At 36.7% G+C, this 14,608-nt stretch overlaps 1 protein-coding gene across 1 annotated transcript in view; it reads left to right on the plus strand.

The window, feature by feature from the left end:
* The window catches only part of BANK1 (B cell scaffold protein with ankyrin repeats 1), a 382,288-nt gene extending 368,156 nt beyond the window's left edge, over nucleotides 1-14,132 (plus strand). Inside the window, 7 exon segments of the mRNA XM_032460712.1 lie at nucleotides 4,412-4,480; nucleotides 4,483-4,589; nucleotides 7,200-7,263; nucleotides 10,779-10,808; nucleotides 11,606-11,661; nucleotides 13,067-13,131; nucleotides 13,399-14,132. Of these exon segments, the coding sequence (XP_032316603.1) occupies nucleotides 4,412-4,480; nucleotides 4,483-4,589; nucleotides 7,200-7,263; nucleotides 10,779-10,808; nucleotides 11,606-11,661; nucleotides 13,067-13,126 (386 nt within the window). The 3' untranslated portion in view covers nucleotides 13,127-13,131; nucleotides 13,399-14,132.
* Nucleotides 14,133-14,608: the final 476 nt, after the last annotated feature.

Genomic DNA, 14,608 nt, shown 5'->3' on the forward strand with positions numbered 1-14,608 from the left:
CAGCTGGTGAGAGTGTGTTTAACAGCACACTTCCAGGAAATGAGTTGGGCACTGAGTATCAACAGCTTTAAAAATGTTCTTACGCAAAAATTAGACTTTTACGAGTCTAACCGACGAAAATAAACAGCAATACAGCCAGTGATTTACGTTAAAGACTTTAAAGCACCAGTGATACATAATTGTGGGGAAAAATTAGAAACAATAAAAAATAGCCAACAGTAGGGAAGCAGGTAAACATTTTATTGAATATACAAACTTTAGAATATAATGCAGCCACCAAAACTCATGTTTCATAGAATATTTAATGGCATATGAGTAAGAGAAAAGAGCAGGAAACTTATCAGTATAAACCTAGCTCAGAAAAAAAAAAAAGAAAAGAAAGAAACTTTAAAAAGGATAAACATCAGAATGTTAACACTCCACATTTCTGAAGAGTATAATATCGAGTGATAGCTGTTTTGTTGGTTAGTACTCTTCTGTATTTTCCAAATGGTGTGGGGGGAAGTCATGTTCTACATCTGCAATTAAAGTGAAATGGCAAAGAATTCATTGTCAATGAAAAAATTATTAGGACATTTGTTAAAATAGTAAGGCCAACTTTACTCAAGGGGGCCTGGATATAGCTATCTGAGGACTACTGCAGTGGAGTTTTGCAGTAGCGGGGAGAGGTTGGTCTCAGCCCTGAATACAGCAAGGAAAAGAGCGAGCAGAGTGTGTGGGAGGGGTGAGGAGTGAATGGAAAATTACTAAGAGAAAACACCAGGGGTACAATTGACCTAAAAGGATTCCTGCTCAAGACAGGCCAAGATGATCCAATATCACCTAGGGGGTGATGGAAGATAAAGGAACCCAATCAGACATTGAGGGTGATCAGATATCAAGGGTGGGGAATTTTGGCTAAACCAACTTAGCAGAATTCTTGTAAAAATTGAGCAATGCAAAGACACACACGGAAGTACAAAAAGTGAGAGCCTAGTTGCGAAGAGGACCCAGAAGAGTCTGACAAAAGCTTAGTCAAGGAGAGGACCTGCCAATAGCAGCCCTCTTAAAGAGACGTAGATACTTTACTTGGAACTCACGAATAAATCAACACTCCAAATATCTCTGAATTTGCTTATGTGGCCCTGAGTTTATTTGCTGCCAGTTCCCTAGATACAGATTAAAAAAAAAAAAACAGCTTCAGATTTGAATCTTGGTCACTGACTTTTTTTAAGTCCTGTTACTCCTTCCAACTGCTCACGAAATAATTTAGTAAGAGGATACAGTACGGTATAGCATGGGACAGTATATTGGGCATCGCTTGGAATGGTATGTATTCCATGGAGAAACCTATTAGCAGAGTGAGAGAACTTTTCTTATTATAAAAAAAATAGCATTATTGCAGAGAGCTGGAAATTAGAAAAAGGTCATCACCTCTGATACCATCACAATAGTTTGCATCATCTTTAAAAATGTGCCTCCATGCTTTATTATATATACAACATTTATATGGTTAAAATTTTGCTATACATAGAATTTTGCATCCAGCGTTTGTACGTGGTCTTATAGAATAACTATACTCTCTTGCACATTGTTTTTTAAGTTATTATTTTAATGACTACCTAATACTTAAGTAAATATTTCATATTTTAAATCCCTTGTTGTTGGCCAGTGAAGTTGTTGCCTTTTCAGATTTCCAGGAAAAATGTTCTTCTAGCCAGTTAATCAGTAACAGGAAGAATTTTAATGAAAAGCTCAATTCACTTTCTTACCTAATTTTTAGATTCATACACTGACCACACAGGTTGCTTGATGTTTATATGACCAGCATTTGGTCAAATGGAAAATCTTGTAAAGAAAAATTGACCCCAAAAGAACTAAATTTTAGAAACTATACTGTTTTGAAACTTTTACAATAAGAGACCAAGAGTCTGCAGTCTGTGCAATTAGCAGTCTGACAAGTTCTTTTCAATGAAAATAATGTTAGACCCATACTAACTCTCATGAAAATAAACTAATAAATATAAAGTTGAAGAGGAGGAAAAATCCTTTCCATCCCCCATAAAATAGTAATCTAAATAAAGCAATAAAGCAATTTTGCACAGTCTTCCAAAAATTACAGGTGGCATGTTTTGGTTTGATTAGTCTGCCCTGAGGACGAAAAGTGGTAAAATGCCTAATCATTTTTCATAGCAACTTGTTATGCCTAATACATATTTATCAAGATAATTTGCTCTAATCTTTTTAGTGTAAAAAAGAAAGAAGAAAAAACCAATGTATGTAAAATTAGTCCAGTTGTAAACAATTCACTTGATCTATCTAGAACTTCTATCACTCCTAAATTTTGTTCTTTTGTTCTCTCTGCACAACCATGAGAAACTGAACCCTGCCCCTTCCCCGCCTCAAAAAGTCATCTTACTTATATTTTAGTACCTAAAATTTGAAATATGAAGGGATAATTGAAATAAATGTTATTAAAAGAACTCAATTTTTTTTTTAATTCAGCTAAATCTGCACATATAGCAAAACTGAAGCTGGTACGATTTGCTGGGAAGACTTTGCTTGAGATAACTTCTATAAAAGCAGAACATCCAGCTGCATGGGTATTTGAGATAAAAATGGATTTGCACTTAGGCAAAGGGATAACAGAAGTGAGGTGCTAGTTAAATGGCAAAGCTGTTAAATGACGATGCTAAACCTCCACACTGGCAGGAATGACACGAAGAATTCTACTGCAAACTGCATCTCACGAACTGGAGTGTGGAGGCTTGTAAAAAGCAAGTGCTGTAAGAAGCAAGATCTCAATTGTTATCCATGCTTTTGGCTGCTGAACCACTGAGCCCTCTGGCTGACTTTTGCTTCTCCAGTTCCCCTGGGACTTCATGCCCCATCATCCCTGAAGTAAAAGATTTGGAGTATAGAATCTGTTGACATCTTGTTAGTTCTGGGGAAGAGGACTTCTGAAGAGAAAAGACAAGCCAAGAAAGCCCCCGTGGGAATGAGAATGACTGACCGTGGAGCAGTTTTACGTCCATGTGAATCTTTTCAGAAAGGAACCCTCTCTCTGTCCCTGTTCCAAGATTCAGTGCTAGAATCTTTCTCAATCTTTCTCAAAACTAAAAGGGACATGAGAGAGCACTCCAGGACAGCTCCAAGGCTCAAATTCCCTCCAGATACTTAAAACCTGCTATCAAGTACTTGAACTTCGCATTTCCAGACTAACCAATCCTAACACTGTCAACAAATCTTTATTACTATAGAATTTGAATGCCCTCCCCATTTCCCAAATGCTTGTCAATCTAGTCTGGATACAATCTAGTTGATCTCTTTCTTTCTTGAAAAACAGCCCCCAGTAATGAGCAAATTCTCCAGGGACATACCCAACTTACTCAGCACCCACCTACCTACGGCTTGGCAGTTCTAGTGCTTTTCTCCTTCTAGACTCTGGGCATATTCAGATTTGATAGTGCATAAGACACGTACTGCCACTGAGTTACCCAGTTCCTGCTGAAATAGTGCGATAAGTATATTGGACTTAATAGAAATACGCAAATGAGAAGGTACAAACTCTAATGAGCCTGCAGCCAGGCAGGTAGTACAAATGTAATGTCATCCAGAGAGGATAAGGAGTGACAGAGATCAGGGCAGCCTGGAGCACACACAGTGCCCCTAAAAGGATGCAACTTCGTGTTTTTAAGCACATGTGGAACAAATAGAACACTGAATTCACCCATGGTCTACAATTTGCTCTCACTGTACTTCAGGCAGGTGTCTGGTGTGGCATTAGCAGCCACGCATGGGACACTGGATCATCTAATGTTCTTATTGTATTGAGCACATAATACATGGCATGCCCCCAAAATAAAACTCTTTTGAAAAGGAAGCAGTTCCCTACAAAATGACCAGCAATTATTTGTTTTAAATTTTTCAGGAATAAATTTTCAAATGATCCTAAACCTCTCGTGACATCTGGATGTTGGTTGAGATCTCTTTTCCCGAAGCTGGAAAGAGATGTTTATTCCACAGATATTTATTAGTAATAATAGTATAACTGTCACATAGCTTACCGTGTGGCAGGCCCTGTGCTAAGTATTTTGTGCACGTAGTCAAAAGTAATCCTCACAAAAGAACATGAAATTGGCACTGCCCACCACCACCAGTGCACTGCAGACCTCTTGCCTCTGTTCTTTCTCTCCTCACCCTCTTAAGATTTTTAGCAATGAGACACATTCTTTTTACCTGTAACACTAGATGTGAGGCATGACAATCCTTAGAAAGAAACTCATTTAAAAAATTCTATACTGATTTATTTTGTAACTGCTCTTAGACTAGCTTGAGCAAGAAACTCAAACTGCTTATTTTTCAGAACGCTTTTTTTCCCTAGTTGTCATAGACTGACTTCTTGTTAAAACACTCTCCTCTCGTATTGTAGACAGAACTCGGTTGGAGAGTCAAGCCTTTTCCACCGTAAGTGACTGCCTCGCTTCTGGGCAGGAAGAACTTATCTCCTGCAAGAGAAAGTCAAGAATGGGAAACTCTCTGTCGACGAAGCCCTGGAGAAATTTAAACACTGGCAGATGGGAAAGACTGGCCTGGAAGTAATTCAGCAGGTAATACTGACTCCGATCCCTCACTTACCAAGCTCCTAGCCTCTTTGTAAATGTTTAGTCTTAAGAAGAAATACAGATAACTGTTCTTTTGTTTTTAACTAGCCACAAAAAAAAGACGTTTTAAACTACCAATTAAAAGTTTGACGCTATCTAGATTTCATGTTTACAAACCATTGATGGACTCACCGCTGAGACCGAGTACATCAGAGCTAATTCCCAATCAGCTTCTACGGTTGTCCTTACTAGATGACTGCTTTATGAATCTCATTGCTGAAATTAAGGTGAAGCAGCTTCACACTAACGTGCTTAGCATTCTGAAGAATGTATTATGTACGCCAGACTTAAAGGGAATAGGAAAATGACTGAAATCATATCAGATTAATAGTCTTAAATAAAATTTAAGTATGTTTTACCTTCTCTTTCCCTTAACCTCTGAAAACATATGTATATCAGGATTTGCATATATATAAATATATACATATATAAACATAGATATCTCAGGATTTGCATATATAGAGATAGATATGTAGCTAAAGATATAGATCAGTCAGGATTTGCAGAGGAATTATACTAAGAGTATTAACTTGAGATAAGCTTGTCTTCTATAAACATAATTTACATCCTGAGAGGGGATTGGAGTAGGTGGTTCTAAGAGGAGAATGAAAACAGCATATAATATATACTCCATGACATGCCTCAGTGAGGGATAGCAGGGCAGTATTCCCTCTCCAGCAGGCCTTCCCACTCCCAAAATACTTCACCATTTTTTTTTTTCTCATCACAGAAAGCCGCAGTACCTTAGAAGCCAGTTCTCAGGCAGCTGTTTGATTAAACACATTTTGCTAGCTACGTTAGGCTAAAGTATAAATAATCATTAATAGCTTAGTATGCTACCTTTCCTCAGGGATCATTTTTATTTGAAAATAGTGCTTAAGATTTTTGAACAGCAGAGAAATGAATCGCAGTACGGCATATAGGCAGGAGCTAGTTTAGGCCAAGGGGCTTTCCCCGTACGTCTGCGATCACATGCCTTGTCAGAACTCGCCTGTCTCTGAGGTTACCTCGTACTGTGGTTGGGTGGCTGGACCTGGTCAAGATTTTGCAGTGTTAAGCAAGGGCAGTTGTTTGGCCAAAAAAATGCTAAGGATGCTGACTGTAGAGTTCTGTAGCAGATCGTAGTTCGTGGTTACAAATACAACTTCGCTTCTCAATCCATCCATTGCCAGTCACCATCAAGCATCCTCTTATCCTGAAATGGCTACAAATCACTTTCCTAACAATGCTAGAAAATAAGTTATATAAGTTTTGTCGAAATAAGTCAATTGTACTTCATCCTCCTTAGATCCTTCAGTAATGAAGTTTACAATTTAAAGTAGTCCAACTTAAGTACCTTCTTGGAAATGATTTCACTAGTTGCTTTATTAAACCTTTGGTTGTTTCTATTTTATTTGTGTATTTATATTCAATATTGTTTTGGAAAGAATTTAAGATGGTCTATACTCAACTACTTCAAGACTGATGTAACTTATCTAATATATGGGGTTAATGGGATAATGAATGTGGTTAGCACTTATGCAAAACAAAACAAAACAAACTTAGCCTGTAAATGCAAGAACAGGCACTAAGACTACTTTCCATAAGAGCCGAAAGTTTGTGACTCTGACTGAGGAGAAATCAATCAGTTCTTTTCCATTTTTTCCCAGCTCTATTGAGATATAATTGACATGTAACAGTGTGTCAATTTAAAGTGTGCAATGTGTTGATTTGATATATTTGATTTGATATATTGCAAAACTGTTACCACCATAGCATTAGCTAACACCTCCATCATGTCACAAAATTACCATTTTTTGTGGTGAGAACATATAATATTTACTCTCTTAGCAACTTTCAAGTTGCTGTAAATAATATATATATAAAATACAGTACCATTAAATATAATCATCATGCTGAACATTAGGTCGCCAGAACTTTTTCATTGTATAGCTGGAAGTTTATACTCTTTGACCAACATCTCCCCATTTCTTCCACTCGTTAGCTCCTGACAACTACCACTCTACTCTGTTTTTATGAATTTGGCTTTTTTGGATTTCACATATCAGTGTGACCACACAGCATTTGTCCTTCTCCATCAGATTTATTTCACTTTGCATAATGCCCTCAAGGTCCATCCATGTTGCCTCAAAAGAGGATTTCCTTCTTTCTCTTGGTTGAATAATAGCCTATTGTATGTATACCCCAGCAAACCATCATTGTGTTGCCCTCCTGCTTTTGGATACGAAATAGCCAACGTAGATGCCTCAGGCATTAGACTGGGAAAACAGCTCCACCTCTCACTTACAGGTGTGATTTGGGAAGGTTAATTTCTCTGTACCTCAGTTTCCGTATTTGTAAAATGAGATGACTACATTTTTAACCATTTCATGAAGTTGTGAGGATTAAGTAAGATGAAATATGTAAAGTATCAAGGATGGTGATTGGGACATTGTGAGGACCAAATTTGTACTAACTTGTAGTGGTGGTACTGGTGATAGTAGTTAAAGTTTTCATCTTGATCTATGACAAATATGTGAATCTTGACGTCTGTTTCCTGGTTTTCTCCTCATGAAGGAAAAACTACGCCAACTACGAGACTGCATTATTGGGAAAAGGCCAGAAGAAGAAAATGTCTACAGTAAGTAAAATTTGCCCGCTTTTCAAAAATAATAGAGTGATGAAGTGAAAAGTGCAAAGACGGTGGAGCTGAACAGGCCTGGGTTCAAGTTTTACTCCATCACTTTCCAGCTGTTTAAACTGGAGAGTGTCTTCATCCTTGGTACTCAGTTTCCTTCTCTGTAAAACGGGAATAGTGATACATATATCTGGAATTGGTTGTGCAAGTTAACATATAATATCCTTTTCACCTTCTCTGGCCCATAATCAACCTTCCATAAATGCTACGTATCCTTTCCTGTGGTTTCTACATAAGTTACAAATAAGATAATTTTGCTCCAGTTTTTTTTTTTTGTATGAGCCATTATACAGGGTATTAAATTATTAAGGAGTCACACTTTTTTTAATAAGGTAGAATATCTTTAATATAGTCAGTTCTCACAACTGTCCACATATGGGTCATTTCACATTGTAAATCTCAAGTTGCCTTCCCCTGAAGCTAGCACAGTTCTTGTCAATGCAGATTTCTCTTGCTATTAATTACTCACTCATAGTTGCTCACAGGGGAAAAAAACACTCATTTTAATGTTAACACAAACCAAACATTATTAAGATGGTAAATCTTCTCCAAAGATAAACAAGTTCCAAAATTGAAAATAAGTTATATTGCCACTATATGACCACTCTTTCCCCAAGTCCCTACCCCTGCACAGATAATTAAAATCTGACAGCAACTAGCAAAGCTTGAGAGCGCCCATCTCTTCCTTTTTCAGTAACATTGCGCAGCTTTTAGCTAGTACTCATGCTGAAATTCACCGTGTTGAAGTTCATTTTCTTTTATGTTATTAGGTTATTACTTTTCCAGAGAATTCTTTAAGTTCTTTTAGAAATATTTTCTAAAACAGAAATACACTTTCTAAAATAATTAAGGTCATAAACACAAAACTGCTTTACAGATAACTGGGTTCTACAGACCACCTTTCTAACATGGAATTTAGGAATTAGGAATGTCTTTTAGTTAATTAGGAATTAACTCATTTCCCTTCCAGCCAAATTGGAATAAGAGGTAGCAGACAAACCCTCCCACTGTACAGAATACTAATACTGGGCAGAAATACGAGGCAGCTGATTTCAGAGAGTAGACAACAGGCAGCCTAAAGCTACAATCCCAGAGAAAAACAAAACGTATGAGACGTCTCTCATGATTGCCCAGGAGACTGATTTTCTGACTACAATTTGTGCAAAGCAAGCAGTCCTGTCAAACTGTGAGAGAACAAAAATCAGAGTTCAGGGCAGCCCAAGCCGCTGGGATGTGTATGGTGGAGATAGCTCAAAGAGAGTAAGGGACTACACGAGCCTGTGGCTACAGGACGAGCTGTCCATGTGCAGGGCAAGACCACTCAGGACATAGAAGAAAGCAGCTTCTAGAGCATTTAAGGCAAAACAGAAACACTGAAGGTTGAGAAGAGCCAGGGAAAAGCCAAACTGGGGATGTTTGAGTGGAAAGGTCTCCTTATTATTAACACACTTGGCTTCCTGCTGTGACACCCAAAAGATGCAATGAGTAAGGACCATGACTTAGAGTACATCCTGCTGTAGACCTGTCCCAATAAAGCCTAAAACCACTCCCCTACAAGAGCCCGTGGAAGACAGAGTTTGTAGGCTTTGTCCTACTGAGGGCCTTAGGAAACATCTTGGGCTTTCTACAGGTCAAGACTGAAAAGAGCAGAAAACCAAGCCCACCACAAGTTCATACCAGTAATCAAACTGCTTGCTAAAACAAGAACCTATTCTTATCAAAGGAATATTACAGAATCTAGAAAATACAACAGATTACTTTTAATGTCTAGTATTCAGGATTTTTTTTTAAAATAAAGAAGAGGTACAAAGGAAAAGAAAAATGTAATTGATAGAAAAGAAAAAGAAAGCCATCAATAAAACTGAACCTGAGATGGTCTTGTTGTTGAACTTAGCAGACAGAGACTGTAAATTATGAACATACTTAAATTAATGAAAAATACGGTTTTAAGGAGTGAATAAACATGAAATCTCAGCAGAAAAAAATGAAACTATATAAAAGAACCAAGGGGAAATTTGTAGAAATTAAAATTACTGTAAAAGAAATGAAAAATTTATCAGAAGAGCTTATCAGCAGATCGTATATAGCAAAAGTAAGATTTAATGAACTTGAAGGCAGATCAATAGAAATTATCTCGTATGATGAACAGGGAGATAAAAAGACTTTAAAAATGAATGGAGCCTCAGAGACATATAGTACAATATAACACAGTCTAGCATGCACATAATTAAAGTCCTAGAGGAGAAAAGAGTGAGTTTAATATATATGTTATACATAAACAGAAAAATATAGTTTTATATATATATTACATATAATATATACTTCCATATATGTATTTCCTTAGCTCTGTCTGCTGAGAGGACCTAGAAGCAATGACAAATCAGCAACAATGGGTACATCTAGTACCTAGATCTTAGTTTACAAAAACAAATGGCCAATAAGCATGTGAAAAGATGCTCAACATCATTAATCCTCAGGAAAAAGTAAATTAAATTATAAAGGGGCACCAGGACACAACAAGTACAATAGCTAAAAATGTAAAATGTTGTCAAAGTTAAGCAGTTAGGATGTGGAACAACTGGACATGCACTGCATGCGTTGCTGATGGGAGTATGAAGCGCTGTGGTGACTTTAGGAATGTTAAACATACGCTCGCTAGATAACCTAGCTATCCAAGAAAGATAGAAGATGGAGAATAAGTCCATCCAAAAGATGTTCGTGAAAGTTCCTAGCAGTTTCATACGTAGTAGCTAAACTGAAAACAATCCAAATGTCCAATAGAAGAATAGATAATCATGTTGTGATATATTCTCACAATGGAATACTACTCAGCAGTAAAAAGTGATACCTACCGTTACACTACTGTTACCACTATGCTGAGTGAAAGACACCAGACACAGAGGAGTACATGCTTTTATCTGGACTTCTAGATAAAACTAATCTATAGAAATAGAAATCAGCTCAGGGGTCACCAGGGGTAATGGTGGGTGAGAAATGAGCTAAGGGGGCAGAAGGGGGTTTTCTGTGGAGATGAAATGTTCTCTGTGCTAACAAGGATGCTGAGTATAAGCTGTATCGATTTGTCAAAAGTCATCAACTTGCACCCTTTAAAATGTTTGAATTGTACTGTATGTAGTAAGTCTGAATAAGGTTAATTTTAGAAAAGAGAACTGAATAGCTCAGGCTAAAACAGTATCAAAGCAGAGTAGGAAGCTTGTATTATGTCAAACGTATGAAAATCTTGTAATACTATGGAACAAGCGTCAGAAGGAAAAAAGAGGTAATAAAAGACATAGGTTCACATTTAGCAGCTGGAGGTTAACATTTTTTAAATCAGATTGTGAAACTTCATAGTCATCACAAAGACAAGAAGTCATCAAACAATAAGAAGAAATGAGCTTAAGTTAAATACTGAGCAAAACTCAGTAGAATGTGCTTTTTTTTTTTTTGTCTTCTAGATAAACTCACCATTGTGCACCATCCAAATGGTAAGTGTTTGGTGTTTATGGAAGGATTTAAGACTAAAGCAAAGATCGTAGTAAACGAATTTTAATATTAATGCAAACCTAATATGATTAGGCTGGTCAGTGTAAAAACTCACAAACATTTTTTGTGTACATGCAAAACCACTTGACATCCAAAATAAACATGAGGTGATTCTAGACTAGCAATGCTAGAGGCATTGTGATATTGTAAAAGAAGCACGTGCTTTGAACTCTGACCTGGCTCTTCACAACTTACTAGCTGTGACCTTTGGCAAGTCATGTAAACTCTTTAAGCCTCAGTTTCCTCATATGTAAAGTGCAGACAAGAATTATACAGTGGGGAATTGCTATAAGGACTGATGATGATTTATGTAAATGGGGCTAATGCTTGATAAATGGGAGATATTGACAGAGCAAATGAAATTGAAGTAACACTTAGTAACTGGAGGGGTTCACCTTACTGTGATGGGAGAGGACTGTGTGCAGAAGTCTGGGGAAGTGGAGAGGCGCTGCGGGCCGGCTGGGGAGCTGTCCAATCAGCTAGAAGCCCCGCCTCCAGCCTGATTGTTTCTGAGCTGAAGCAGCTCTTCAGTATCCTTCTCTAGTCAATCTATGTCAGTAGGAGAAATTAATACATGCTTGTCAAGGGTGCCTTTTCAATATGCCCTTTTTATCTCTTTAGTAGTTTTTCTCTTTACTCATATCCTATTCTTTGTGTATTTATATATTTTTGTGTTGAATAAAGGAATTATTAAATGTGTGAATGAGTGAAGACATAATAACAGAGTTTGTATTTCTAGGTAACGAAAGCGCCCCCAGTGAAAGTATGCTTTATAACATACCCTTTGGCAATAAGGTGGGTTGTATTTATCTTCACTTTTATAAAATGCAAAAAAAAAAAAAAAAAGAGAGAACTTCTTTGTTGAGAAAGAATGTGAAAGCCTTCTATCCTGAGTATGCTTTGAAACATTTCAACACATATGAACTAAATAGATTACAGAAACATTTGTGTGCAAAATCCATGAGCAGTAATTTAAAGAAATTAACTATTCAGAAAATAGCAAAGAAAGAACTCAAAGGGAAATGGCACCGAGGCCAAAGTGTGGCTAATACAACACATACAGAGTAAATAAATCTTAGAGGAGTTGTAAATACATACTTCTTTAGCAAAAGGAATGTGATGAGTCTATTTGAACCACAATTTATACAGTCCTCAAAGTCTAGTTATAGGAAAAGATATAATGCCAAAATATTGTTCATATAAATATGCATTACTTCACATTGTAGAGTTAACTGAAAATTAATTGCCAACAAGAAGCTAAAAATAACACTAAGCAAAAACAGCAGCAATGGAAAACTAAGACCAGTTCAAGACAATACCAGTGAAGTCCTGACCAAAAATTTTCTCCTTAAAAATCGTGGAATTCCAACTACCTACACATGTGATGTAGAAAATTTGCACTGTTACCCAGGGTCATGTGGCAGCTGGATTTCTTGCTAAAATCCAGAAGTTAGGGCCCTTGGTAAATTTTCTTAATGAGCCAGTTTTCGTTTACCAAATTTTAATAGCCCTGTAAGCTCTCTTACGTTTTGCATAAATCGTACGTAATCATTCAAAGTCATTCACTCTGAAGAACGGCTTGAAGTGTTTGCCTTTCTGGGTTATTCTGTGGCTCACTAGTGCGCTGTAAACCTAAGTAGCCCACAGCAGATAGACTCATGAGACTCATTTGACTATAGCAGAATTGTGAGGTACCACCTAGCCCAGGAGTTCACGAAAATATCTTTGTCAAACAAAGATACTTCTACAAGATCTGAAGGACTATGCAACAGTGGCATATTTTCTTCAGAACAAGATTTTGGAAAAAAGCAAAAGAATACAAATGCCCAACACTTAGGTTATTCTCCCTCAAAAACAAAATTTGAACTCAAGGACTTTGTGGGGTTTTTTTTTTTTTTCATTTTTGTATTTTTTCATTAACGGTTACCACAAGATATTGAATACAGTTCCCTGTGCTATACAGAAGAAATTTTTTTAATCTATTTTATATATAGTAGTTAGTATTTGCAGATCTTAAGGACTTTGATGTAGCTGAGCTTTATAACGATTCTTTCCTTTTAAGATGGAGGATTGTCCCTCCGGTTGCCTCAACAAAGCTGTTTTTCTGTGACTGTGAAAGGCAGCTATGACTTTATCATGTTCCTTTGTTCAGCCTTAAAATGGAGAAATGCTAACTCTGTCTTTTTTTTTTTCCCCTTAGCCTCCTCCTCGATTCCAAGTTGAAAAAGAATTTGGTTTCTGTTTCAGGAAAGATCACTAAAGAAGGTAAAATATCAGCTATATATACAACTATATTTTTTAGAAAACCTAAAACAGCCTTATTGGGAACTTGAGAGAATCGTTTGTCTAGCAAACAGAACACTTTAAATATTTCATTGTCTTCTCCTGAAAGGATAAACATGTGTTATTTTTCAAACTAAAGGTGATTGCTCCTTAGAAAGATTTATGTCTGGGGGTGATTTTGTGCTAGCTAGTCAATTTCAGTTGATGATTCAGTATTCACTAATACATTTCCTGTGATCTTATTTTCAGGTTATCATAATGAAACTGAAGGCTCTGCAGACACTGTGCTTTCTGGGTGACGCAAGCTTGCGTTTGGATTGCCTGCTGTCTTCAGGGCAAATCTATACTATGAAAACAGAAGCAAGCTCCTGGATTTCAGAATTTGCTATTGCCACAATTTATTGGCATTAGACCTGCTTCAGATGGGTATATCAAGATTAACATTGATCGCTGTAGAGCAATTGCATTCTTTGAACATTCTTGCATTTGACAATGCACTTTGCCACTGAAGTAGCTATTTCCTGTCTTGAAAGTTAAAGAGAAGTTAACTGCTCTGTAGCAAGTTATTGGGCCTGTTTAAGGGGCTAACCTTAATAGTTTACTCCTCCTACACTTAGAGTAACCATAAAAAATACAAATTTGCTTCGTACATATTTGCTTTTCAAATGGGTGATCTGTTTTCTCAATTTCTCACGTTCAAAGCTCTAATTATTGTTGTCACGTCATGCTTGCAGCTACCTTTCCTTTTTTAGAGTCTATTTGCATATAATCTTGAGAACATTATTTTTTTAACTTTCTATATCTCAAATTAATATACATTTCCAAACCTATATTCTCTATTTGAAGGCTTACAATTTCATCAACCTATTTCTTAGAAACAATTTACTAACTTAGAATAGAATGCGGTTTTATCATTCTGTGATTTCTATACACAGTTGCTGCAAACAAAGTGAATAAAGCTATGTCTGACCTTTAAAAATAAATGTATGAGAATTAACCTCTAAATTCTTCTGCTTACCAGTTTACAAAGAGAAGTCAACCAACATTTTTTTAAATAAACTCGATTTATTTCACTGTGTAGGGCCCATAAATTAAACACATAAATGATTTTTTCTAGCTTCTAAACAGTAGAGGTATCTATTAAAAATGATTCTGCAGTGATTGATACGGACAGCTATTTAAAGTGACTCTGCGAAACAGTGCCTGTAAGTTTCTCATGACTAGTAACACTCTCAAGCTCAAGTCTTGAAAAATAATATAGTAGTTTGATCAATCCCTAATAGAAAGTACTTTGTCATTATGACATTTGGAAATTTGGTCCATAGTTTCACATCTAAGCTTTCAAGAAATGGAATGTCCTTCCACACTCAGAGCCCCCATTTCTGTGGATTGTCCCATCCAAAGAGTCAGGAAAAGTAATAGGAAAACTGACTGCTTTTCTATAGTTTTCTACATCTAC

Source organism: Camelus ferus, chromosome 2 (assembly GCF_009834535.1).
Source record: "Camelus ferus isolate YT-003-E chromosome 2, BCGSAC_Cfer_1.0, whole genome shotgun sequence".
Classification (NCBI taxonomy): Eukaryota; Metazoa; Chordata; class Mammalia; order Artiodactyla; family Camelidae; genus Camelus; species Camelus ferus.